Consider the following 26,608-nt stretch of genomic DNA (forward strand, 5'->3'; position numbering starts at 1 on the left):
AAATATAAACGTTTATTCAAAGTAGTCACATAAGCCAATACTTTTATTTTGAAGTGATTTCCTCTCTACAACACCCAACAGGAAGCAGTATACAAATTAAAGAACTGAGTTTTTCCGCCCTCTTGCGTTGCAAAGCCGTAATATTGGGCTTATGTCTTATGCAAAGTAATTGAATTTAGTGTCCAAGCACAGTCATATAATACTTTGTACGAGACGTGATTTAAAATTACTTTCTGGCTCGTATTCATAAAATGTATTGTGCGTGAATAACAACAAACGCAGTGCCGCTGTCAGTCAGCTGGGGTAGGTGGGGTCACAAAGAGCCAAGATGGCTGACTTTGAGGAGCCGCTGTCAGACGACGAGAAGGTTTGAAGACTCTTTAACTCTCTGCTTCACGCTATTTCCTCTCATTTGTAGGGGGCTACGCGTGTTAGATGTTTACACGAACTGACGGCTAAGTTTCGGGCAGAGTGACAGTTTGTGGTCACGTGTTGAAGGGATGAACTGGTGTGTTTAAGCTACCAGCAGCTAACTAGCTCATAGTCGGCTAGCACTCCTACTGAAAACCTTCTAATGGCTGCAGTGTCCATGCCAGTCTGCAGTCATCACAGTGCGGGCCACGCATTCCTCTCATGCAATGCTGGCTTTGGATCTGTGGGTCAAACATGAGCTTGAAGTCTGAATCATTACATCACATGACAGTCATCATGTAGATGGATGGAGACACATGATCAGTTATGGGCAAAGCACAAATTATTATCAATGACAGATGTTGCAGTTTTTCTTCTACAGAAATTGCAATCTTTATACAAACATTCTCGACATTCTGCCCAAAAACATGGAGAAATATTTGGGAATAAGGTGTGTCAAACAGTCCAGATCAGCCCTTTCTAATGCAGTGTGTTACTAATTATTCCTTTGTTTCCTTCCAAATTACAAGGGGCTCTTATTTCAATTTTTATCTCAATTATACTCTCTGAAGTTAACTATTTCATGAAACATGCTTGCTGCTTTTTTGTTATTGTCAAGTGACTTTAACTTTTTATAAAGATAATATAGTCATTCCCAGTTTAAACACAACCGATTTAAAACAAAAATGTTAAGTTGGCTTTATCATAAGAAAAAGGCTCACATCTTAGTGCATCTTAGTGTCAGCTCTGGAAATATGATGAGGCGACAACTGCAACAAAATTGGTAGTAAATCTTCACTTTTTTGATTGTAGACTTGTTGATGTTTGAGTACATATTTGTTTTTCTCATTGAGGAATGAAAACCCTAATTCTATGTAAAATATAGGTTTGTAACATCTCTCATTGTACTGATTATACAGCATTTCATATTATCATAACTTCATTAATTTGTTGCATTTCATTTGCTGCCTTAGGTCCGCATAGCGGCCAACTTTGTGACTCATGCCCCCCCGGGAGAATTCAATGAGGTCTTCAATGGTAAGAAGTAGCTGATTATGACAAGATGCACATGATAATAGTGCTATCTTTAGTAGATTATAATATAATTTGCCTCCGATAATGATATTTTGTTATTTTACCTGTTAAGAGCAATGTAATGCATAGTTTTCTTTGTCTTGCTAGATGTGCGGCTTCTTCTCAACAATGACAACCTCCTCAGGGAGGGGGCATCACAGTAAGTAACACTCTGTTAAGACAAACGTCAGAAATTTCAAATACTCATGATTTACCTTTCAAACGAGCAACAAATTGTGGATTATAAATTAGGCAGTGAGGAATGTGAGCATGACGAGGGGAAAACATTTGTTGAAGTATTTTTGTCGTCATGTTATTAATGCCTACTGTACCATTTCGCCCATTCTATTTGTCCAGCTCCTTTGCCCAGTACAACATGGATCAGTTTACTCCTGCCAAACTAGAGGGCTACGATGAGCCGGTATGTTTCATTTTTATGTCTTTCCTATTTATCCTAGAGGAGCAAAGCCAGACGTCTTCAGTCTTTCCTCTCCCTTATTGATAGGTCTTGATCACAGAGCATGGTGACTTAGGCCAGGGACGTTTCCTGGACCCACGCAACCGTTTGGCGTTCCGCTTTGACCACCTTAGAAAAGAGGTGAGCGACGTGCAGCCATATGAAGGAGAGACGGCCCTGAGAAGCTGGAGAGATGCCTGTGATACTTCCCTTAGTGCCTACGTCAAAGAGCACTACCCAACTGGAGTCTGCACGGTAAGGCGCATGAAAATTGTGACAAAATAGTGTCGAAGAAAAGTTTCTTTAAGGTCAAATTCAGTGTCTGGTTCAGATGAGCTTTATTCACTGCGCAGTGGAGACATAACTCCATAACAAGGTTGTAGAATTCTCTCTGACTACAGTAGGTTCTATATTGTAATCAGGGTTACAGGAAACCATAGGAAAGCAAATGGTGTGGGTTGGGCTAAGCTTCTCAGGAAGGACAAAGGACCTTTGATCAATCAGCACCTAAGATATGTATTCATTGTCAGTCAAAGAGTCACTTGGGTCTGACAATCAAACTCACAAGTCTATAGTAGTGGATTTACATAGGCTCCATACAGTCTGTTCCACAGAAAGAGAAGGTGATAATTACATTAAGGTGTGACCTCCTAAAGGGCTGGCCTGAGCAATCTTTACATTACACCAAAAGGTTTTACTAACAAAGGTTTGTTAATTAATGTAAAATAGTTTCTGTGTGGACAGAGATGCTGTTAGAGACAGAAAGGGAAGGAATACAAAGGCAATATAAAAGAATACAGTTAATACAAGTTAAAGATATAAAACTTTCTTCTACAATAGTCATCTAAGGAATAGACTAAATTTTACCTGTACTATCTGTGTGTTGCAGGTTTATGGGAAAACGGTTGATGGTCAGCAAACAATCATAGCCTGCATTGAAGGACATCAGTTTCAACCCAAGAACTTCTGGTACAGTGACATCCCTGCAAACAAATGTTTAAAAGGTTATCTGAATATATGTAAAAGGATATGTTGCTAATATTTTTTTAATAAAGCTTTATCACAAAGGTTATAAATGACCAGTTCTATTAAGCTTCTTGATGCTGCTGTCTGTTTGTAATGTTGGGCTTCTCTTCTGTTCTCTAACACAGGAATGGTCGCTGTAGGTCAGAGTGGAAGCTTACCATCGGTCAGTCCACTGCTCAGGTGGTGGGAGTGTTGAAAATCCAGGTGAATTTAATTCAGTGCGCTTAGCTACAGAAATGATAAATAAGTCAAGGAGGGATATTTTTCAAAAACTACAGCTTATTAATTAAATTTTCCTCTGCCTCAAGGTGCATTATTATGAAGATGGGAATGTGCAGCTGGTTAGCCACAAGGAGGTAGAGGAGTCAATACCAGTGACTGTAAGTAAACAAAATGTATAAATAAGCGGTCTTTAAACTGCTCTTCTGCAGTGGTTTAAACCCAGTGTTGCTTACAAAGTTTAAGACTGGCTGTGTCCTCTTTTAATATGTAAAGAGGTGGTCCTCAATCTCTGTAAGAACAATAAAAGGTGATGACTGTATTTGTTTTTGCAACAGAATGAAAGCCAGACGGCCAAGGAATTTGTCGACATTATTGAGAACGCAGAAAATGATTACCAGGTCAGCAACCTTTTATTAACTACACGTTTATATACTAAAATGTAAATATATTTGACTTTCCATTTGTTTTCACCCCTTTTTGCCTTCAGACTGCAATCAGTGAGAACTACCAGACCATGTCTGACACCACCTTTAAGGCCCTGCGTCGCCAGCTGCCTGTCACTCGCACTAAGATCGACTGGAATAAGATCCTAAGTTACAAAATTGGCAAAGAGATGCAGAATGCCTAGGGGAAGGTCCGGCACTTAGCAGAGAGTCGCACACGCCACTGGGCCCACACCCTGCATATACATGCGTAAGGACTAACCAAAGCAAAGCTATATCAGTATGGGGCAAGGAATTAATTGAAAAAAAAAAAAAAAAAAAAGTATATCTGCAGACAATAAGGCACGGATATTCTGCTGTAAGGAAGTTGCGGTTATGAAGATAATAGTGGTTGGAGAATGTGTTTACTTCTAGGTGTGTGTTGTGAAAGAGATGGGTTGGGTCAATGTGCATGGCTGTGCTCAGGACTGCTACATAAAATAAGTAGATCTCCCTTTTGCTGTATAAGTAATCTTGGACCTCCCGAAATTCAGAAGTCACTATATTTTCCTTAGACTCATGCAGGACTGTGATCAGGTCACAGTGGAGATCTCAGCACACAGAGTAAAGGCACAAGGCATCTGATGAGAGAAATTAAGCACACCATCACATATCAGGGTTTGATTTAGGACAGGGAAATAAGACATTGTTCAAGATTTTGTTCCATTGTGGTTGTCATGCATGGTAGAATTGACAATTGGATAATTAAGTAAAATCAGGACATTGACAGGAAAATTAATCTAAGTCATCTGACATTGTATCTGGTACCAAGCTTAGAGTAATCGTGAACTGACAAATTATAGTTAAGTTATACCTCCTAAATGAAATTGGAAGTATTCTACCTGTTAACATTTAGGAGTGGCATGATCCTCAGCATAGCTCTGTTCCTGCACTGTAAACCGGTATGTTTGTCTGTGTCTATCAGGGCTGAGGGAGTGTTACCTTGTTTTTCTGTTGAGTTCCACTGATGTATGTGTCTCTACCCATGCAAACAATGATGACTGAATTAAGATAAAGCAACTTCTATGCTGTTGCATCTTTAATGCATTCTCTGTTCTGTCACTGCGGCAACAACACCGCCATTGCTGTACAGCTTTTCCTTTGTGAAAGGAAAACATACTCATATTAACCAAGATTTATTTGCCAAAATGTCTTTCCTATGGTAAAGAACTCCATCTTCCCATGTATGCAAATTTCTATTTTAATATGCTGGTTTTTGTTCAGTCTTAGAATATTGCACTCTTAACTGTAACAAATGTATTGGTCAATGCCAAGTGAATCCAACACAGTTGCCATGTAAGGCAAGATACTAATCATTACATGACTTCTGTAAGGCCACACCATACTGTGTTACATAATGTCTAAGTAGGCTGACTCTGGATCAGTTACTTGTTAGCTATACATGTACATGTGCTGTGTTCAACCCTCACACTACAACTGTGTGCCGATCAGTTATGAAGTTTAAGACTATACTGCCCCATTCTGTTGTAAAATAAATGGATTGAACATCCTGGCTAAATTGTTATTTTACATTCCAAATATTTTTTGGGACTTGAGTCTTGAGAAAAGAAGATCCTGTATACTGCTCTTGCTCAGCATCACAATTTATTCATCATGCCAACGTTTTGGAACCTCTGGAACTACGTTGTTATACACGAGTATACACAGCCTATTGAGAAAAAAAAAATCATCAGTAACAGCTTATATCCACTGCCACCTTGTCTGTGTACAGAGTCACAGCATTAGATACTTATATATATTTATAATATTTTATATTTAAAGTTGTATTATTTTATTCTAAGCTCTGGGTGCTTCAAAGATATGACTAACTTCAGATAGTCCTGAGTAACAAACTAATATCCAAACAGGGTTTTGATTCAAATTTATTTCATGAACATATTCCACATTCACATGTACATTCACATGAAGAATATGTAGGCAACGGGACAAAATGCGGTCATCGGAAGCGTTCAGGTTTCCGTTTTGTAGTCCAAGAAGCATTGACCAATCACAATCGAGTAGGCTATGGGTGAATGCAGATAAACAATCCGGTGGCAAAGCAAAAGAGGCGGAACCGGTGACCAAAGTGCAGTCTCGTTTCCCCGCCATCTTTCAGTTGACGAGCATTGAACTACTTGTTTAATTTTAAGATGTTTTTTAACTGCCCATTTGTGGAAAAAACCCAGTCCTACTCGATGCTGTCAATTCTAATCCCAGTCTCTAATCTAACGTTGCTACTCGGACTGTAAAACAACGGACAGCGAGCGGCCATGAAGCCCCCGCGCATGCGCAGAAGGGACGGATCCCCCAACCCCCCTCTGTTTAATAGGCCCCATGAAGCGCCAAACTGACAAAGAGAAAAAAAAATGTCGCTCATACAAAGAAAATAAAATACTAAACTGTTCTCGGTCGAGATATAACAGTAGGGGAACTAAACTACATTTGTCTATCACTGAATTATTCGTCTATTTTACCGCACATTGAGAGTGCAGATGTGGAGCAGAGCACAAAAGATACCCCGGACCGACTAGCGTGCTGCAGCCCGCAACTTCATTACAGCCGGCCACCTCCGTAGTGTAGCTCACCAGGCTGGAAATAATTTAATTTGAACACACCTTATGTGTTTTTATAGTAAAAGGAATTTAGCATTAAAGCCCCCTAAAGCCTGTTTAGGAGTAATTCGGGTTTCCCTTTTCCTCGCTCGTTTTAAAAATGGCGGCAGGGCAGCCACCGAGACTGAGCGAGGAAATAACTAAAGGAAATGAACCACCCCTTAGGAGAGCTAAATGTATAAAGAAAACTAAAACCTAGAGGATAGAAATCAGGAAACACTGATTTCTAGCTAAACAAAGGCCACAGCCATGGTAGTGGCCACGTGGAGAGCAGTTGCTCGGTCCCAAAAAAAAGAAAAAAATTGGGATTTAAAATACTAATCAGATTACACAGATGCCTTTTAGTTAACAAACAACCTTTGAGGAATTAAGATGCCCAATCAAGCAAGGTAGGAGTCTTGAATTGTAATTTGTAACATGGTTTATTAAGGAATGACCAAAAATCATGGCTACATTTTTAAGATGCTTGAACAGAACTACAAAACTATGGTCAGCAATAACACGTGGACATTTTTCTTGAGGAGCGCATCTTTGAAACACAGCCAGCCAAGGGATGATCTTGAATCAGGGGAGCCTTTTACTCGTCGTATCCATCACGGTAGGAGGAGGCACCGCGGTCGCTATATCCGCCCTGACCCCTGTTGTCTCTGTAGCTCGAGTATCCGCCGCCGCCGCCACCGCCGCCGCCTCCGCTGTTCCTGTACTGGCTGCCTCCAAACCTGCCTTCAGAGTGGGAGCTCCTGTCGCCGTAACTCCGGTCACCGTAGCTCCTGTCTCCGTTGTAGCCACCGCCTCGTCCACCGCCGCCGCCATATCCACCACGTGTTCCTCTTGAGCCGCCGGAGAAATTCCCCTGGAACGTCCTCCCTTTCCGGCTTCATCCACACGAATCGTCCGTCCATCCAGCGTCTGGCCGTTCATGCCGTCCATTGCGTCTTTGGCATCTTCTGCATTGTCGTATTTCACGAAGCCAAACCCGCGGGATTTTTCCGTCTCTCTGTCTCTGATCACGTCGACTTTTTCGATGGTTCCATATTTGCCGAAGGCCGCGGCCAGAGACTCCTCGTTGGTCTCAAAGCTCAGTCCTCCGATGAACAATTTTCCTTCGTCCGACATGGTGTAGCTTTCAGTAGAAAGGGTGCGACTGATGAAGAGCGGGGCTGCAGGTCGAGTGAGAGCTCGTTCTAGCATGTGCGTACTTATCCGTGCCCGATTTGTACCACGTGTCAGTCCCAAACCCGTTCTGCGCATGCGTAGACGACATGCGCATGCGCAGAATGTAACTTATTTTACGACACTGCCTGATCCGTTCCACGCATGCGCAATATACAGTTATAGTTGGTTGTGACTGAGAAGGACCGGACCTGGATCTCAGCCATATGGACCGGACCGACATAACGGACTGTTTAATAATCTTTTTTTGGGCGATTGCATTTGAGACAGATGTTCCATTACTTTAGAAACATTGGCAGAAACTTCTTCTTCTACAGACAGTCACATAAAGAGAGTTCATATTTGGTAAATATATATGTAAATTTATATTTTATATATTTTTTAATGTATTTTTTAGATGTGTGTGTGTATATATATATACACATACATTAAAAAATTACATTAAAAAAATATAAAATATAAATTGACATATATATATTATAATGTAAATGCCAATTTACATATATATATATATATATATATATATATATATATATATATATATATATATATATGCAGTACCAGTCAAAAGTTTGGACACATCTTCTCATTCAATGGTTTTTCTTTATTTTTATTTTTTTCTACATTGTAGATTAATATTGAAGACATCCAAACTATGAAGGAACACATGTGGAATTATGTGGTAAACAAACAAATGCTCAACAAACCAGAATATGTTTATATTTTAGATTCTTCAAAGTAGTTGAATGAGAAGGTGTGTCCAAACTTTTGACTGGTACTATATATATATATATATATATATATATATATATATATGTGTGTGTGTGTGTGTGTAAATTGGCATTTACATTTAGTTCAGGAGATCGCGGTGATCCATGTCAGCATTTAGAGATGCCGATGGCCGTAAAGCAACTCCTTCAAATGTTCACACATGCGTGGTACGAATCGGGCAGGGATAAGTACGCACATGCGCAGAACGGACAGGGCAGCTGGAACGGATGGGCTGCCCGTTATACACATAGGGTACATCAAAGTCTCTTTATTTGTCGTTTCCTCGCTCCTCCATCCTCCATCCTCGCTTGAACCGGAAGTCGTTCTGGGCCGCCATGTTGACGGCCGCCCCAAAGCTCTTGGCGAGGAGGCGCGAGGAGGGATCTGAGAGGAGCCATGAGCGAGGATGCACGAGGGCATTCTTCCAGGAAGTGTCGTGAGGGCCGACACGCCCCCTCAGCGTTCATCTGTCATCTGATTGGACGCTGCAGCCGCTCGTACTGATCTGATATAGCTCATCATCGATGGAGTTTCATACCAGAGTGAAGACAGATCACAGATTAAACAGATTGAAAAGTCAGAGAGAGAATCTGTCTGTCTGTCTGTCTGTCAGCAGAAACACTTTTTACATCATTTATCTTCATTTCCATTCATTCATATGAGCCTGATAAGTCCTGAGTGTCGGGTTGATGAGTTATGTAATTCCAATTCACCACGAAACATTGAGCCTAATAAATTAATTCCAGTGTTTAGGAGAAACCATAATCATATTCTGGATTATTTAATAATGACATCACAATTTCAAAACATTCAGACGTTAATAAATAAGACAAACGCATTTCGCCGGTAGACATCGGTCCCACGGTTAACACAGTATAAATACACTGAACACAGTTTGAATACTCAAAACACAGAACACAATGCAGTTTGTTAAACAGGTAACAGGCTGCAGAGAGAAATACATTTCTACTCTGGCAGTGATGGTTACTTTGTTTCATTATTCATATTAGTACAGTGATGGTTACTTTGTTTCATTATTCATATTAGTACAGTGATGGTTACTTTGTTTCATTATTCATATTAGTACAGTGATGGTTACTTTGTTTCATTATTCATATTAGTACAGTGATGATCTCTTTGTTTCATTATTAATATTAGTACAGTGATCATGTGTGCAGACACAAAATCAAAAGTCTCTCCAGATGTTAGAGCAGACTGGTGAGCAGCGGACGCCGTCATCAGAAGCGGACGTCGCTTCACGTGACGCTACAGAGGAAAGGCGGCATCATTTCTCATAAAACACGTTTCCTCGTTCCCCGCATGGTTTCCTTGGGCGGGACTAAGACTCAAGTGAGGGAATCGAGGATGCAATTAAGAGACTTGATGTACCCCCACACACACACACACATCTAAAAAATAACTTTTAAACATATATAAGATAGAAATGTACATATATCTTTAGGTAGAAGACATACCTGCAAACTCATAAGAGGTGAAAAAGGTGACAAGCACCCGAACCCCTGCATGCTCCCCCGAGATAATGTTATTTTAAACATGAGCTTTAAAATGTGGCATTCTGGTTTACTCTGAGAAGAAAATGAAGTGATAAGACATTTACTTTAAGCAAAAAACGAATTTATTATTCAGTTATTAATCAGTATTTCATCTCTAGTTTAACAGCTGGCTAGTTGGCTTTTTTAAAATCAATATTATCATTATTATTATTAACCTTTACTGAGACAAAATCCATTAAGTCTCATTTTCTTAAGTTTTAGTCATATAACACATAAAATAAATAAAAACAAGAAAGGCAGTAAAACAACAACCATGAATAAAACATCAAATACACATTTTCACATATCAATCATCACAATATGGTTAAAGTTGATCAAGTTGTGGCTGGTGAACCAAAATCCTTTGTCTGGCCTGAACAAGTCCTCCTGCTTAGCCATGTGCTTTTCTTGCAGGCCTCTCTGCCTCCTGCCTCCTCCTCTCTGCAGCAGTAATGTTGACTCTCCTGCCTCATCCTCTCTCTGGCTGTGAGCACTGACTGTCTCTGGGCCTTGTCCCTTGTTCCTGCTGTACTGATGCTGCTACATAAAGTAACTTAATCTTTAACGCCAAAACACAACATGTGATATCAAGCTGACCATCTTTCCTTTATAAACAGGTTGGGAAAGATTTCATGGGGTAACGTGACACAAATATTACGACACACAACTTGATATGTGAGTTTAACGTTCCTCTATCGACTAGTTAGTTAATGTTAAGTTAGTTAAACAGCATATTACATCGTTCATTGCTGTAATGTAGATTCAGTATCGGCGGTAACTTCAACCTGGAGTGAAAGAATGAAAAGTTGGAGGGAAACGAAGACGGTGTCGACATCTCAACGCTGATTGGCCAAGACGCGATACGTCACATCAAAGATGTTTTATTGCGAAGATCACGACGTAACCTTTTCTCCTTGTCTCACTCCGATCTGAGAAACGATGGCTGGCCAGCATGTTAAAAAAACAAAACGCACACAGACGTCAAAAGTTCAAGACCAAATGTAACATTACTCATTTTGTACCAGAAAAAGGGATGCAGCATTAAAAATGCTCGGACGGGAAGCTTCCTCTCGGCCGCCTCTCCGATCACAAGCGACATCTTTAAAACAGGCTCAACAAATAGATGATCTATTAACTAAACAGGGAGATATCCTTATTCACAAGACTTTGGTTTTTATAGGACTTTATTTGTTTATGGTTATAGCCTATTCATACATGAATACCCTTTGTCCCTGTGACTGTTTTTATTGACTATTGAGCTGATGCAACACCCGAATTTCCCCCATGGGGATCAATAAAGGAATATAACAATAATAATATTGAATTTATATAAATTACCAGCCTTCAAATAAAATAATAAAACAGCACTAGATATTGCAGGTGTTAATGATATGCATATTTATTACATGAGACTGATGGACGTTGCCCCTCACAGACAGTGTATCAAATCTACTGATTTCAATTGATTTGCTAAAACAATTAGTTTCCATCAATTCTTGATTTTAAAGACAAAGAAAGCACAGTAAACCTTCAACAAACGTGTAGCATTGTTAGGTCAAGACACAACACTATGTAAATTATTTGACAGATACTTTAAAAACTGTTACAGTAGCAAGATTCAAACCTTTTGTCCCCATTATGTCCATTGATGGAATATCCCCAAAGAGTTGTCACATAATCGTGACATAGTCCTTCTTGGTTTGGGTAAGGCAGAAGTTAAACTTCCCTGAATAAAAATAATATAAATTGTTGACATAGAGTATCTTACAGTAATGTTGTACAAAGTGTGCCCCCCATTTAGAGACAAGATTCAGTGTATTTGTGACAAGTATAAAAGAAAAAAAACAGCACATGCATGGGATGTTCATTCACAGAGAATCAACTGGGAATTGTTTAAACTATTTACAGTATAATAATGTTTTCATAGACCATCTCAACAGGAACTGAATACGGATTGATTGGAAAAACATTTCAAAACTACTCACTAGCTTATTGTAAAAATGGTGATAGCTACACAATTGCTATACTCTACATCCATTTATTTCAGCCCTTCTACTTGCTATACAGTGTTGCTTCTGACTACAGTATTCTTTTTGGTTCTAACGTGATTACATTTTAGCATTAAGGAAAAATGAAAAGGAGTGTTGTACTATTACATCTTGTAAAAATGTCTTTCTTCAAAACCAAGCAGGTCTTTAGCTTGTTGTTTTTATATATATGATTTCTAAACACCCTTAATAAAGAGTAAAGTGTAAAATATCAGAGAAACATTTTCATTCTAAAACTTCAAACTTATAAAAAAATCTATATAAAACAGAGACAGGAATGTGAATAGAAATATTTTAAATCTGATTAAAAAAAATCATGATATACTATATTTTATTTTAAATACTTCTTTCCTCATTGTTTCTCAGGTTGTGGTATAGAGGTGACAAACTCTTAAATGCATTTGTTTGAACAAGTCCAGCTTTGAAGTGTCATACTCATACGAAGGCTTTCAATTGGGTTTAAGAGCTTGCAAAGATGAATATTACAGTAACTGTTGATTAAGGCCCGACATATTTCGGAATTGGTTTGTATAACCTGGCCGTTAGCTGCTGGAAGATAAAACCAGGTCTGGCTCCTTGGCTCCTTCCTGCCCACTGTTGCTTTGTCCACAGTTCCCTGTCAGCTCTGGGAAGAGGCTGGTCCGAGCAGAGTGACTTGGGGAGCCTGGAGTCGGACTCATGCCGGGCTTCTTGGGAGGGATCGGAGGAGGATGGGTCTTCTCTGAGCGCGGAGTGAGTGGGGAGCGGAAGCCCGGAGATAGAGGCCCTGAGGAAGGCGACCTCCCCCCAGGAGGAGTTGCTGCTATGTTGCGGTAGTCTGTGCCAAACGGAGAGCTGCTGATTGGTGCCAACTTGACGCCGGCCTGTTGGCTGGTGAAGCGGGACAGCACCTGAGTGACAGTGTGGCGGGCCAGCTGCTTAGCTGAGCCGTGCTCTAGTGGAGGAGGGATGGAGGAGGTGGTGGGGGAGAGGTCCCTGGGGGAAAGAGGGGCACCGTGCTGCTGCTGCTCCAGCTCAGCCTGGCTCTGGAACTTGTGCCTGGCGGCGTGGAATCGCTGGTTGACACCAGCCTGGTAGGACGACTGATGGAAGCCTGGGCTGCCCAGACGCTTGGCGAGAACGGGCGAGGAAATGGGGGAAGAGGAGAGGGAAGAGGAGGCCGTGCTGGAGGGAGAGTGAGGGTGCGGATGAGGGTGAAGAGGGGAGTGCAAAGGGGCTCCTCCCCCATTCTCTACTAACCCTCCATTTTCTGGTCCTCTGCCCTCCTGTGTTGGTTCTGACTCTTTATTAGTGTGATGGCCATTGGACTTTGGCAGTGAGGAGGTTTTAGGGTTGACAGTTATCTTTCCATCTGGCTCAGTCTGAACAGAGGTGGACCCCGCCATGCAAAGTGATTCTTTCCCCTCTGTCACAGCCTCCTTTACCTCTTCTTTACTCCCTCCAGTTTCAACCAACCTCTTCCTCAGCTCCTCCAGGTGCCCCTCCAGCTCCCTACTCCTCTCCTCCTCTTTGCTGAGCCTGGCTTTCAACTGCTCTCTTTCTGTGTCAAACTCTGCCAGCTGCCTTTCAGACCTCACCTCTAGATGTGCCGCCTTGCTCTTCTCATCTTCAAGAACCCCCCGGAGCTTCTCCAGGGCGCTGGTCTCCTCTTGGAGCAAAGTGCGAAGTTGTGAGACCTTCTGAGCCTCCTCCTGGGCCTGGCTGCTGGCTTTCTGGAGCTCCAGAGTCAGGTTTGATGAGAGCTGTTCCTGCTGGGACAGTGACTCCTCCACCTGGCTCACTGCCTGTGCTTGTTCCTTTTCTAACTTCCGCACTGTTGCACGCTCCACTTCCAACTAGAGAGGGAGGGAGAGAGAGAGATACGAGAATCAAGGCGAGGCAGCTTTTCCACATTTGACCACAAGGAGGCAAAATAACACTGCTTTCATTAGATCCAACACAGGATGAGAAACAGGACAGTTTTATGGAAATATAATCTTTGGTTTTCTTTAAAAAGGGGTGGGGGTGGGGGAGTTGGATATGTATTTTGGACTAAACCCATTACAACTGAGTAATAGAAGTACAAGAGTTATCTGCAGCTGTATTTGGTAAGTCATTTATTTCTACTGTAAAGGTGATTATGCTATCTTTTACATTTTTCCACATTTGCCAATAGCATTCATGATACTTGCTCTCTTGTCATTTCATTTAAATTGCTCATCTGAAATATATGAAGTGTATTTTACAAATGGGGCTCAATTCCTCTTTTTCTCCCAATTTTCACAGTGTTTCCACCTTTCCTGGTCAGCTATATTCGTTAATAAACTACACAAATAAGGTCCACTTAAATCACAAAGAATTAGGAAAGAGGATGAAGAAGGTTCTCTATGTGTCGTTACAGGGTCAGGCGAGACAGAGAAAGAAGATGTTGTTCATGTTTTGCCCTTTAAATAATAGTTTTCTTGTTTATGGAAAGTTCAGATTGCCATTAGGTCATTAGTTTGTGACTAGGCAGCTTAAAAGCTTTGATGAGTTAAAGAGGGAAATGGGAGGTGATGAAATACAACTTAGTGTATATGATTACTGTACAAAAACAACACAGGCAGGAAAGCCTGAGGAAGACTGGGAGACAATCAGGAAACCTCTCTTTCATAAGGCCGTTGTCTAAAGTTTGTATAGTGGCTGATTGTGTGCTCACAGTGTGTGTGCTCCAGCTGATTTTGCGTTAGAACTGGACATTCATTATCTCAGGTTTCCTGAGGCCATAAAGCCACATGGCTGCTTGACAACTAAACAATGGCTTCTTCCTCCACTGTTTCCTTTGGAACAGCCCTGTGCTTGTGCATATGAGTGCTTGTGTTTGTCTGTACTTTAACAGGCCAAGCCCTGTCCACCCAACTGGGTTACACAATAGAACTGCACTGATGCTTCCCTGCTCACTCGCTTGGTTTTAAATCACAGCTGCCACACTGAAGAAGGACACGGTGCAGACAGGAGGAGGAGAGGGAAAGGGAAGCAGAAACATCTCTAAAACCAGATGTGCTCATCAATCAGCAAGTGAGCACCGGTTATGCAAAGACTTTATCAAACATACAATTACACACACACACACACAGTGCAACAATACATGTACACCTTTAATCTTTTCCACATCAGTCCTACCTGTTGCAGCAGTTTTTCCCTTTCTGTCTGCAGCGTGAAGGTGAAATCATCACTCTGCGCAGACTCCTGAGCACGCAGCCGTTTCTCCTCCTCCAGATCAGTTATCATCTATCAAACAATGACACAATGAAATCCCTTGACATGCAGACAGGGTTCTTGTTGCAGGACTCAGTGCATGTATTTGAAACGTTCCCAAAGCGCCTTTTGTACAAATGTGAGCCCCAGTGTTCTACTGGCTGGAGACGTGGTTGGTTACAACATTGTCCAGACACGCATATCTGAAATGAAGAGGGTTGAGCTGTATGACTCACTGAATGCGTGTGTGTTCACGACCACATTACTTACCCTCCTGTGTCTGCTCTCAGCAGCAGCAAGCTGACCCATCATCCTCTCCTGCATCTTCTTGCAGTGAGCCATGACCAGTTTAAGCACGGCCAGAGGGTTCGGTCCCACTGCCCGGCCCTGCAGGTGTGTGCAGGACTGGGTGAGCGTGTTCTGGCGCTCTGAGGACTCGCTGTCCCGCTGCAGAGCCAGGAAGGGGTCGCTGAGGTCATACTGGCCATAACGCTCCTGGACGAAAGCATCTCTGTGCTGAGCCTAGAAACACACAAACATAAAGCACACATGTCATTGTAATGTTTGGCTCGTCCTTTATAAGCAGGTGCTGGATTAATTAGACCAGTGGCCCACAGGAAGAAAAAACTAATCTGTCCATGTTCAGTCCTGACTCAGCAGGAAAAAAATGACCAGTGTGTCAAGTACATGGATTTGATAGGTTGAGGTCTCCTCTCCACACTGCAGCACAGGAAAAATATGTTGGGAAGATAACATGAGGCCCAACTGTCAGTGCCAAGAAAAACACAAATGAGGCTAACTCATCTCTAACAGATGAGAAGATTGACTTTTAGGTAATAGCTTTATGTATCATATCAGTATCCAACATTAGACTGGTAAGTGAGTGTGTGTTCGTGTGTGCAGGAGATCTGTGTGGATGTGATGTTATTGTCAGTGTGAACACAAGCAGATGGTCGTTCCTCTCAACCCAAACACAAAGAGGTGAAGCGCGGCTGTCCAACCCCCACCAGGGGCAGATGCTTACTCCTCCCCAGGGACACAGGGGTGAAGGACCGGGCCATGAAATCAGACACAAACGCAGAGCTGTTTCTAATGAAGACGTTAAATTACACCGAAACCAAAAACAAAATAATTTTATTTAAAAAAAAGGTGTGACACATTTCTGCATGCAATCAACTACTTTCCATTTACCATACACTATTCAAGCTTGTTTGAGAGAAACAGACTGGAATGACAAATGAAGTGCCACGTGATAGGGCCTTGTTGACCTCACTCCGGACACCTGGATTTATTATCGGGAGGTCTCATTTACTACAAACAGTGAGTATGTTTGAGTTCTGGAGGCCCGCAGCATCAGCTGGCGGTGCTAGTGATGTAAGCACAAGCCACAGAGTTCAATCCACGTGCCTTCAGGACACCCGTCACTGTCTCCCCACGCAATCCTCATCAGACACCCCTGTCCTCCGGCCCCCCTCGCCTCCCTGCCCAAACATGCATGGCACTGCATTCCTCTGCTTGTTCATTTCTCAGAAAATGCCTCTCTCTACTTCCGCCTCTCTGCCAGCGTCTTTTTCTCACACGCTCTCAGACTGTGGCCGCACAAATACCCACAAACACACACACACACACACACAAACACCCTGAGGACATCAGTAAGAAGGCTGAATTTGAGGCTGAACAAAGAATGTGACCCTCAGTGAAAAGATTACAGGACTTGAACAAAGACACTATTTCAATGCCTTCAGTTTTACGCATTGTCTCACTGTCTGACCCAGCAGGTTTCAATGTGTGAGAATCGAGTATGTGTGTGTATGTGTGTATATGTGTCTTTGGAGTAAAGCTGTAAAGCTTCTTCAATCTGGCTGGAGACAAAACTGCAGCTTCCTGAGTTAAATAACTGTTAAATAGTCCATTAAGGGTTGGGCTGTGATCGGATTTGTGTGTGTGTGTGTGTGTGTGTGTGTGTGTGTGTGTGTGTGTGTGTGTGTGTGTGTGTGTGTGTGTGTGTGTGTGTGTGTGTGTGTGTGTGTGTGTGTGTGTGTGTGTGTGTGTGTGTGGCACTCCTAGCCTAGGGTCTGGTCTCCCGTGGTTTTCTTGGGATTTATCTGATCCTAATGACGGTGGGCTTTCCTATATGAGAGGGCACAACAAGCCCTCTCATATAGCTGCAAAGCTCTCATTTCTGCCCAACTACTGATGACAAATGTCTCTACAACTAAGAACATATTATATGCTATTAATGCAATGTTTCATTACCAATAATTCTGTTTTTGAATTTGCATCAAGTCTGTAAGAATTCCTCTACAATTCCACTCAATGGTGTAGCTATTGAAACATTTGTGCTAGAGCTTGTTCGAGCATTACCTTCTTCAACAGCTTGTATCCTCTAATGCTTTTCCGCAGCTGTGAGGAGGTGTGAAAGACAATCTGATGCCTTTCACCTAGAAAAAATTCAGTCAGTTACCTGAAGCCTCAGGGCACAATTATGCCCTTGTGTGAGCTGAAAAGAGCCAGGGAGTCCTGTTTCCTGAGAGAGCCTTTGCAATGACTGTCACACAATGAAGTCAGCAGCTCTGACTGGTGTTGTTATGCACATCTCCTGTTCAAAATGAAGAGTTTAGCCTTAATCTAACTTCTAAATATTACTGTTGATGAAAGAATAAACTGAATTGCTATCAAATGAGGATGAATACATATGCATGCACATATCTATACGTGTGTGCATCTATGAGCCGGCATGTGATGGCACACCATGCTGCATAAGGTTCTTAGCATAACCGTCGGTATCCAGGGTAACATCTCAAATCCAGCCGCTTTGCAGTGGGGGGTTATGGGAAAAGAATGCGTTCCTGGTGAATTAGTCCTCTCGTCAGAAGAACAGTTAGACACACAGAGACAAAAGGACAGCAGGACCAGACCTGTCAGATATGAAAAGCTCCTTTCATGGAACTTAAGGAGTACCGTGCAAGCGTCTTCGCAACAAGAGGACGGAGGACAATGCAGAATAAACGAGTATATGAGGTTGAGTTTGAGGTCTTTTCAGTTCTTAATAGTAGAAAAAGAGCGAACAGTCCACGGACCACTCGTCAGCCTGAATAACAGGCCCTGGCAGGTGAGCAGTATCAATCCACTGGCAGTCACATCTGATTTAACGGAGCTGGTGAGGCTGCAAATTCAAACAGACACAAAGGGCTCTGACCCACTTTGTTGGTCATTAAGAAATTACAAAACAGTCTACTGGGGAAACTCGTAGCAAATGGGAAATGGGAAAGTGAGACAATTCCTTTGACTGCAAACAGAATAAAAGCTTCTGCTTCTAGTGAGTTACCTATCAATCAAGTCTGCATGAGATTCAATATAATCATTTCACTTGTGTTAAGACAAGCTCTTCACATCACCATATTTAAACTGTGTTATGAAGTATTTCTATAATTCAACAGATAAGAACATGTCAAAAATGACCATAAGAAATAATAACATGACATCTATCGACCCAACAGTACACATGCCATAGTTTGGTTGAGAACTAGAAAGGTGGAGGTTGCGTTGACAGTCTGGTGCTGGGGACTGATGACTAGCTAACCAGCCACTAAGGACAATTATAATCATTATCTACAAAACTCTCTGACAGGATAAGATTGTACAGTGTTGTCTTAGGAGCCCAAATTGCATCTGTACCCACTTTAAGCTGAATCCGTTGATTTTTGGCCACTTTACGGCAGAAGAACTGTACAACGACAGCTAAAAGACAAATGTGTGACTGGTGAGCTGTTAAACCAAAGTAATAATCTTAAGGAGGCTGGGCGAATAAATAGAAGCTTGTTGTGCTTTACAGTTGGGTGATAATTCTCTGTGGGTCCGACGCAAGAAGCAACGTCTTTCACATTACACAGTTTAAAAGTAATAGATAGTGGAGCCTTGTGTCCTGACATCTCTTCAGATAAACGTTTACTCTTGTTGAACGACATTTCCAGGATGACAGCAGTCCTTTTGGTCCTGAATCGACCAGGTGTACCTTTATATTGACAATACAGTTGCAGTAGCTAGTTTGGGCCCTCATCTGCATTTACTGAGAACTCACTGAGATTGTACAGAATCGGTATTGTAAAAATCGTAAAATGAATAACCGGTGAGTGTTTGCTATTTTATGCACGTTCTGCATCATTCATTTCTCAAATGTGTACATTTAAAGTACCGTCCAGGGAGTTCACTAAAAGCAAGCACTGGTTTTAAATGATGAGTGAGAGAAAGAGATAAATACTCTCAAGAGATAGTACATTGTGTACTGAAAAGTGCCTTTTTCACAGATTTACCCCAAACAGGCAAATATTTGCAAATTTGCCCACATGATACAGAGTAAAAGAAGCCTCCCTAACCATTGCCTCTGGAGCTGTGTTTCCAGCTTCAAACACTGTATTGGCAATGGCAATTCATTTGTAGGGCATCAGCCCCAGCTACATGCTTTAGTGCTCTGCAAAATGAAGAAAATAAAAGAGAGTGAAAGAGAGAGAGAGAAAGAGTGAGCAGGAGAACCAAATGAGACTGAAGGCGTGTGCTTACGGCTTTAGCTGTATCCTCCACACCTCCCACCCACACAGTAACCACAGACGGCAAGAAGATGACTGGGAAGACGGCAAACAAAACCTCACTTAACTTTAGGGGCCGTGCAACGAGACAACTTCCAAGTAATGTTTAACTGCCTCGGAAGCTATCATCAGTGGTTAGTGATGAAACATGGGAGCAGGTGATCTCAACCTTTGGTCAGGCTATGGTTTTTGGAGAAGAATAACATATCATTAAGTGGAACAAGGAAGTGCTCTGGTATTTCTTGGAGCGGAGTCAAAAATTAAACTGAATTGTTTCACTTATGCAGACACAACCACAAACTGCATTGAGGACGCATTGATTTTTCTTATCACAGACGGACTATTTGTAGCAGGCAAATACTCTGCTGTTCAGTGCAAATAGCAACGAAGGGTGGAACTCATTACCGTTACAGATATGAGCCTTTATTTAAGAGCTGGATCTCTGGATAAGAGAGGCTGCCATAAAAGGACATCCTTCGTCAAACAGGACCTTATCTGTGTCGCTCACATGGACTAATCATTGCTGTGACTTGTGTGTATGTGATGTGCTGTGTGTAGGTGTATGTTTCTCAGTTCACCTGCTTTTAACAATAAGCGCTAGAAGGTAATATTTGGTACTTTGATGTCATCTCAGCATTGTCCGGTCAGGGAGCTTTACTCTCTCAGGCCTCGGGCTCAGGATGTTGATATGGCAGAACTTCACTGACATCATAGAGCAGTGTGCATTACACTGTTGTATTAGGTATTGTTTCGCTTTTAAGGGCACCCTCTGTGTAGTTTCTGCGCTTTCTTTTTTATTGTATTTTTTCCCCTTACCAGTCTCGACAACATGTCCAAATTGGGGCAGTGATTCTTGTAGAGGACCAGTATATACAATCTTATCTGAACAGCACATTCTAGCCAAGCCCTATTGTTTTAGGGAATCGGGAAAACACGTCAGCATGCAAAAATAGACAAAGCATTTTAGGATTACAGGATATGACATAATATGGAAAAACAGGCCATGCTGAGCATGACTGCAACATTTTAACCACATTGACCTGATGTTCTGGGAGAACACAGTTACAATTTCAATCCATTGCCAAGCAGCAATATTTTTGTCACAACCACAGGTTCTTAAGACAACAAATACAAAACGTCAGACATATTATTATATCACAGTGTCAGAAGTTTGTTTCCCACTGTGTTCACTTGGTGTCTTGAAAGTAGTGCAACAACAATTTAAGAAGCACTGAATTTAAAGCTCAGGTGTAGGTCTGTTTTTATGACTTCAACTGTCATTCCTTTGAGCTACTGAGAACTTTCTCTATGCTGGATTCATGCCATGTATGCCTGACGGAGAGAAGATAATCGTAGCATTAGTTCCAGTATAGATACAGACAATCATCAACTCAAAATATATGCCACTCCTCTTGGAATGTTGCTCCTCTGTTTCTGGTGTCATGTTCTCAGGAATTTTCCCTCTAGTAAAAGTGCGTATCTGTCTCCTTAGTGATGAGAACTAAAAACAGTCAAATCAAGAATCTGTAGAGACTAGTCCCAAAGGTGACGCAATTGTATTAGTAAGCAAACAGTGATACAGTTCCAAGTTTCTGGGCGTTTCGGGGGAGGGAAGGGTTAAACAGGAGCCTGAATGGGAATGTCCCAAGCTATCTACAGGCATCCCAAGTCCCTGCAGCTGAGAGGAGAAAATAGTTCAAGTTGGAAAAGAGCAGTGGGGATTTGAGAGCCTTTTTTTCCTTACTCAGCCTGACAACAGAGAAGGACGAGAGAAACACGGTGGCATAGCAAGATCCAGGGAGAAATCACTGTGGGTAAATGAAAAGACAGACTGTACAAACAGACTACTTTTGCTAAATCAATGCACAGACACAGAGCTCAACATAGGACACATTATCCTGCCATCAAGCCCTGACACTCCCATCTGCAGTCACAGGCCTACACACAATCTGCCCTAACGTGGACTAGTCAGTAAAAATGGTGTAAAGGCTCCCAGTGGTAACAAGGGAAGTCAGTGATTTCAGCCTACAACTTTGTACATCCTCTCCACAATAAACACTGCAGCTTCTAACTGGCCCACCAGAGACCATAAGTGTGTGTGTGTGTGTGTGTGTGTGTGTGTGTGTGTGTGTGTGTGTGTGTGTGTGTGTGTGTGTGTGTGTGTGTGTGTGTGTGTGTGTGTGTGTGTGTGTGTGTGTGTGTGTGAGTGAGCAGATAGGACATGGGTCATGGTCAGACATGAAAGACCCCCCATAATGACGCTGTGTGTGAGGAAGAGAGAGGGAGGAAAGAAGGGGAGAAGGCGGTTAGAGATACGGAAAAAGAAATCAGTACAGACAGCCAGGCGACTGTACATTTGTCCTAAGCGGAATGACGTATGCGTTGAGTTTTGGGCTAAACCCTGCCTGCATCAGATCTTGAAAACTGCCATCATGGATGCTTATTAGCTGGTGCGGTTGGGTCGGCTTCCCCTCAGGCCCTGGCACTGCAAGTTCTCCCATGATTATTGCATCACTTGCTATCAAAAAAAAAAACGTCCCTATCAATGCCTGTTCATTAGAACGAGATAGTCATGGTTGCAACTTGTTCTTATCACAGCCTCAATCTCTATTTCAGACAATGAGTCAAGCATTCAGGGTCTAAGCAGCTTCACCCAAGAATGGAACAGCTGCTGCGGTCATGAGTGAGAAAAGCAGCCAGGGGCACGGACTGAAACATTGCAAGGCATTGTAGCCGAAGGTAAGCTATGCTCTTTCACTTGAATATGAATGAATGAGCCACACAAAACTGAGGATTTAAGGATTTAAAGGTTGTTGCTGCATAATGCCTGAGGTGCTTGCTCACAATTTGCACTTTGGTCATTCAAACAGTGGACAATGTACCTCAAAACATTCAGACGTTGTCTGGGATTCACAGATGCCTCGAACGACTGCCTAGTCATCTCCGTAGTCTGTGTTACGGGTTCAAAACACAGTTGGATACAGCTGATTGCATGTGCCAAACAACTCTCACAAGGTTTGCGCTATGTGCCCGAGGCAAGGTGCCAAACAGCCACCCATGTTTTCACTCTCGCCCAGAGCTGAAATTTGAGTTTCTATTCAGGAACAACAGGAGTTGACTAAAACAAATGTGAGCACAAATAGTTACTAAAGGGCTAAAACCTGCCTGACAGGGTTTAGGCCTGTCAGGCAGGGCATTTGACATAAATCAGGAATGAACTGTAGTAAATCTGAACTAACGCCTTGACACAGTGTGGACATATCTCGGTCTGAATAGTGCCTGAATTAAAATAAACAGGAGAACATGACAAACACAGATTTCAACTGGTCCGACCAGCAATAACGTGTGCTCTGGTGGAATAAAAGGCCTGGGAAACCAGAATGAATCCTGTGCCATTGTCTTTACTAGCTCTGTTTCCTTAGTTTCCTGTTTACACATCCCCTCCCTGCTAGCTCACATTCTTTTTGGGGGGTGTCATGCTGAAACAGGTTAATTTTAGTGTCCAAGGATGTCTTCAGTAAAGAAACAGAATAGAGTGTTTTATATTTAATGGGTTTCTACGATGGCTATAATAATATTTTTACAGTTATTATTATGTATGCTGCTACATGTACGTGAGGTGTTCTGCAGTGTGAATGACAGAGTCCACAGGGGGATTTATGTGCGGCCAGCTCACCCTGAGGGCATGTATGACCACATCCTGGGCCTCCAGCTCTCCTTCCAGGACACTGAGGAGAGTCAGCAGCTCTCCTCTGCTTAGAGCCTCCACATTCATCTTCTCATCCTGAGGAGACAGAGGAAGTGTTAAAGTGCTAAAAGAAGCAAGTAAACACATAATGCTATCAGAATGATCTACCTAATCAATAAATAAAAATGGTCCAGGTGTGAGAATTTTTTTCGTGTAGCATATTAGCACTTAGTAGAAGATTATCTGAGTGCATTTTGACAGTGAGTGGACAGAGCTGATCTGGGACCTGGTGTCCTATCTGTGGCCTCTCACTGGCTTGTGCTCGAGGTTATAAACAGGAAGTAATTAGCATGTCTGCATGTTAAGTTGCCCAGTGACAGAGGACAGTTGTTTGCTCTATTCGGTTCCCACAGCGGAGAATCAGCGGGCTCCAAATACCAACAGGGTTAGACGAATGTGACGTCTTATTTTACACACACTTTTAAGGTATCAGCCATCCCGCACTCCATCCACTGAATCCTGTGATTCATCAGCTAGCTCCAGTCATAGTCACAGGGTCCAGACATAACACACTTCACACAGCAGACATCATCCTTAAAATTAAGAGAAAGACAAAACACAGTTGCCTTCATCTTTGGTAAAGTCTCTTCCAGGTTATTTACATCGCCTTATAATGGTGCGGCTGCTCCTCGGAGTGTTAATTATGTGTTTGACAGGGATACGTGCAGCTGGGAGGTCAGATAATAGCAGCTGTAATGTTCAGCCTGTCTCTTAGACCCAATGTTGTTCTAACTCTGTCACGCACAATCAATAATGAAACTGAAGCAAGATTCTTTGAGGGTTTACAGTTTAACCTGTGCAAAGATTAAAATCCACAAAAGAGTGGAGGATTGTTTCAATCTCAAATATAAAAGGTGTTCAACTGAGATGAGACGTGCATCTTATTCTTATTATTTTCCTGCTCGTCAAACCATTCAGTGACACGTCATCTTCTATAGAATCTACATTTGTTACGTTTTTCCTCGCATTTGTTCTTCAACGTGTCACCCGTCTGTAGTAACAGTAAAAGCATATGTCCTCTTTTTCACTTTGAACAAATCTTTTACTCTTCTCTGACAGAAAATATTGAATCTCAAGTGAAGGCTACTGTTTACTCTTGCAGCAGCAGCAGCTCCCAAATTCTTTAGTGCATTCTGTGGCTCACCACACATTCACAGCAAAGCAATAAAGTGTGTGTGTGGAACTGGTTACTAACTTATAAACGCACACACACACACACACACACATGCTCTGATGTAGGTGGGCTTGGATATTAGTATGTGTGTGTGTGTTTGAGGTGTTGGCTGTTATTGTAGGCAAATCTGTCTCTCTATGTGTCACCCGATATCCGTAAATTAGCTTCCATGGAAAATCCTTTGAGCATTCCAGGGATGCCCAAACCACAGGAAGCATCACTCCAGAGTGAATCCCTAAAGTTGATAGTTGCAGTCTGACTTTAAGATAAACAGCCAGTCAATGTAACAGTTACTTCATCTTGTCATGAGACGATGCATTCATGCAGATCAGCAAATGATGATTAAGGCAGAGCTACAAGTCAATATAAAGGCTTCAGACACAGTTCACGGATTTTTTGCAACTTTTTTTCTTTACAGTCATCTCTCTCAGAAGGCAAACAAAGCCTGGGGATAAACTCTACCCATCCTAAGCTCGGTAACCAGGAAGGCTCTGTGCTGTGACTGCTCAGTGTGTTTAAAGGCATTAATGATGGCAGCAGAGGATCCACCTGCTGTGGGCCTTTGTCTGACACAAGGGACTGTCATTATTTTCCATGTTGGAAACATTCCCTTCACTTGATAAGTGTCCCAGACATCACAAAAACACCATACTAGCTCCCACATATAGATCCCCCGGAGTGGTAATGGTAAAATCCATACTGCATCAATATGACTGAAGTACACACACCCATTAGCCTGGACATGAACTCAACATAATACCCCCTATTTTTAATCTACATAATGACTTTCTAAATATTATGTTATCATCATTATTTAGCACATAGTCCTACCTGGTTTGCGGCTGTAAAGTTTGGATTAGGCTCATCTGAAATGTCAAAGCCCCATCCAGAACAAATATCAAGTCGAGTCAGAAACATGTCAATGGACTTTTGCATTATCTTACCAGAAAGCCTGAACAAATTGGAGGCTTAATTTCTGGAAGCCATGCAAGCAAATATGTCCTCAACCTGCCGTGTAAAACATACCTTCATGCGCCCTGTTCCGCCCGCATTAATTGTTCTCCAAACCCCAAAAGAAGGCTCCACAGCAGCATGAATCAAAGCAGTCCACTGTCATGAGCGAGTGCGAACAACAGACGTTCAGTGACGACGCCGCCCAGCCAATCAGAGGGGCGTAGTGTCACAATCTGACCAATGGCTGGCGGGCTTTCCGCTAGGGGGCGGAGCCCAGGGAGTTCCCGGGTCTGTGGGATAAACCTCTTTGTTTCGGACGTCCAGTGTTGATGTCCACCCATTCTTATCAGGCAACGTGGATTGTTTCAAGAGGTTACAGATTTGGCAAAAAATGATGGCACACTATAAAGTAATGTTTGATTTACGTTACAATAGCAGTATCTACAATGTAAGAGTGTGAGTGCACTTCAACTGTGGATTATTTGTAGTCTAATCTAGAACACACAATTCATTTTAAATGATTGCAAAATGATGCTCCTGCACAGACAATCCGTACATTTACCACAAGAACTCGTAGAGATGGTTATTTCTCAAAATTCCCCTGGAAAGTGAACGCCTCGTGGTGGAGAGGGTCTGCATCGTCTCTCACTGTGTTTCATCGCCCCCTAACGGCCAAATGACAAATCGCAATTTGACGTGCACCATTTGTCTGGTGTGTGTGTGTGTGTGTGTGTGTGTGTGTGTGTGTGTGTGTGTGTGCATGCTGGGGGCACGTCAAACGTGTCTGTCCTACAATATTTCAGACCACAGATAATTACAGTCCAGTGTAATAATTCATATGGTTTTGCAGCTCGATGATCAAAGAAATGAGTTTAATTTAGTGGACAACTATAAGATACTATAAGATAAGATAAAATAAGATAATCCTTTATTAGTCCCGCAACGGGGACATTTACAGGATTACAGCAGCATAGATATAGTGCAAATAAGGTACATAAAACATACATAAAAATAAACAAGTATTTTAAATAAGTAAGTAAGAAAAATAAAAATCCACAATAACTAAAAAATAAAAAATAGTTATAGTATTGCACAGTATAT

At 42.1% G+C, this 26,608-nt stretch overlaps 3 protein-coding genes across 4 annotated transcripts; 1 reads left to right on the forward strand and 2 right to left on the reverse strand.

Annotated features, from left to right (window-relative positions):
• Positions 1 to 99: 99 nt before the first annotated feature.
• LOC129099733 (F-actin-capping protein subunit alpha-1-like) lies at positions 100 to 5,176 on the forward strand. The gene is made up of 10 exons (XM_054609082.1): positions 100 to 367; positions 1,386 to 1,449; positions 1,594 to 1,645; positions 1,843 to 1,906; positions 1,991 to 2,197; positions 2,832 to 2,911; positions 3,094 to 3,172; positions 3,277 to 3,348; positions 3,526 to 3,588; positions 3,678 to 5,176. The coding sequence occupies exons 1-10, from the start codon at positions 329 to 331 to the stop codon at positions 3,816 to 3,818; spliced, it is 861 nt and encodes a 286-aa protein (XP_054465057.1). The 5' UTR covers positions 100 to 328; the 3' UTR covers positions 3,819 to 5,176.
• Positions 5,177 to 6,687: 1,511 nt separating this feature from the next.
• LOC129099851 (cold-inducible RNA-binding protein B-like) lies at positions 6,688 to 7,550 on the reverse strand. The gene is given in 2 exon segments (XM_054609259.1): positions 6,688 to 7,137; positions 7,140 to 7,550. Coding segments are annotated over 2 exon segments (672 nt in total). The 5' UTR covers positions 7,536 to 7,550; the 3' UTR covers positions 6,688 to 6,861.
• Positions 7,551 to 10,956: 3,406 nt separating this feature from the next.
• On the reverse strand, positions 10,957 to 25,662 carry LOC129100025 (CTTNBP2 N-terminal-like protein). Of its 2 annotated transcripts, XM_054609524.1 has the most exons (5): positions 25,580 to 25,662; positions 23,308 to 23,415; positions 15,316 to 15,567; positions 14,971 to 15,078; positions 10,957 to 13,664 (listed from the first exon to the last, which is right to left on the reverse strand). In XM_054609524.1, the coding sequence occupies exons 1-5, from the start codon at positions 25,583 to 25,585 to the stop codon at positions 12,372 to 12,374; spliced, it is 1,767 nt and encodes a 588-aa protein (XP_054465499.1). In that variant the 5' UTR covers positions 25,586 to 25,662; the 3' UTR covers positions 10,957 to 12,371. The 2 variants fall into 2 exon arrangements, with proteins under 2 accessions (XP_054465499.1, XP_054465500.1); XM_054609525.1 differs by lacking the exon at positions 23,308 to 23,415 and having other exon boundaries at positions 25,580 to 25,609.
• Positions 25,663 to 26,608: the final 946 nt, after the last annotated feature.

The sequence above is a fragment of the Anoplopoma fimbria genome, chromosome 12, assembly GCF_027596085.1.
Source record: "Anoplopoma fimbria isolate UVic2021 breed Golden Eagle Sablefish chromosome 12, Afim_UVic_2022, whole genome shotgun sequence".
Lineage (NCBI taxonomy): Eukaryota > Metazoa > Chordata > Actinopteri > Perciformes > Anoplopomatidae > Anoplopoma > Anoplopoma fimbria.

Coding starts and splice junctions, on each gene's coding strand:
- LOC129100025 (XM_054609524.1), bottom strand. Junction 15,568..23,307: donor TGGTCATACATGCCCTCAGG/GTGAGCTGGCCG, acceptor GTGTGTTTCTAG/GCTCAGCACAGAGATGCTTT. Junction 13,665..14,970: donor GGGAAAAACTGCTGCAACAG/GTAGGACTGATG, acceptor CTCCCTCTCTAG/TTGGAAGTGGAGCGTGCAAC.
- LOC129099733 (XM_054609082.1), top strand. CDS start 329: ATGGCTGACTTTGAGGAGCCGCTGTCAGACGACGAGAAG. Junction 1,907..1,990: donor TAGAGGGCTACGATGAGCCG/GTATGTTTCATT, acceptor CCTTATTGATAG/GTCTTGATCACAGAGCATGG. Junction 2,198..2,831: donor ACCCAACTGGAGTCTGCACG/GTAAGGCGCATG, acceptor TGTGTGTTGCAG/GTTTATGGGAAAACGGTTGA.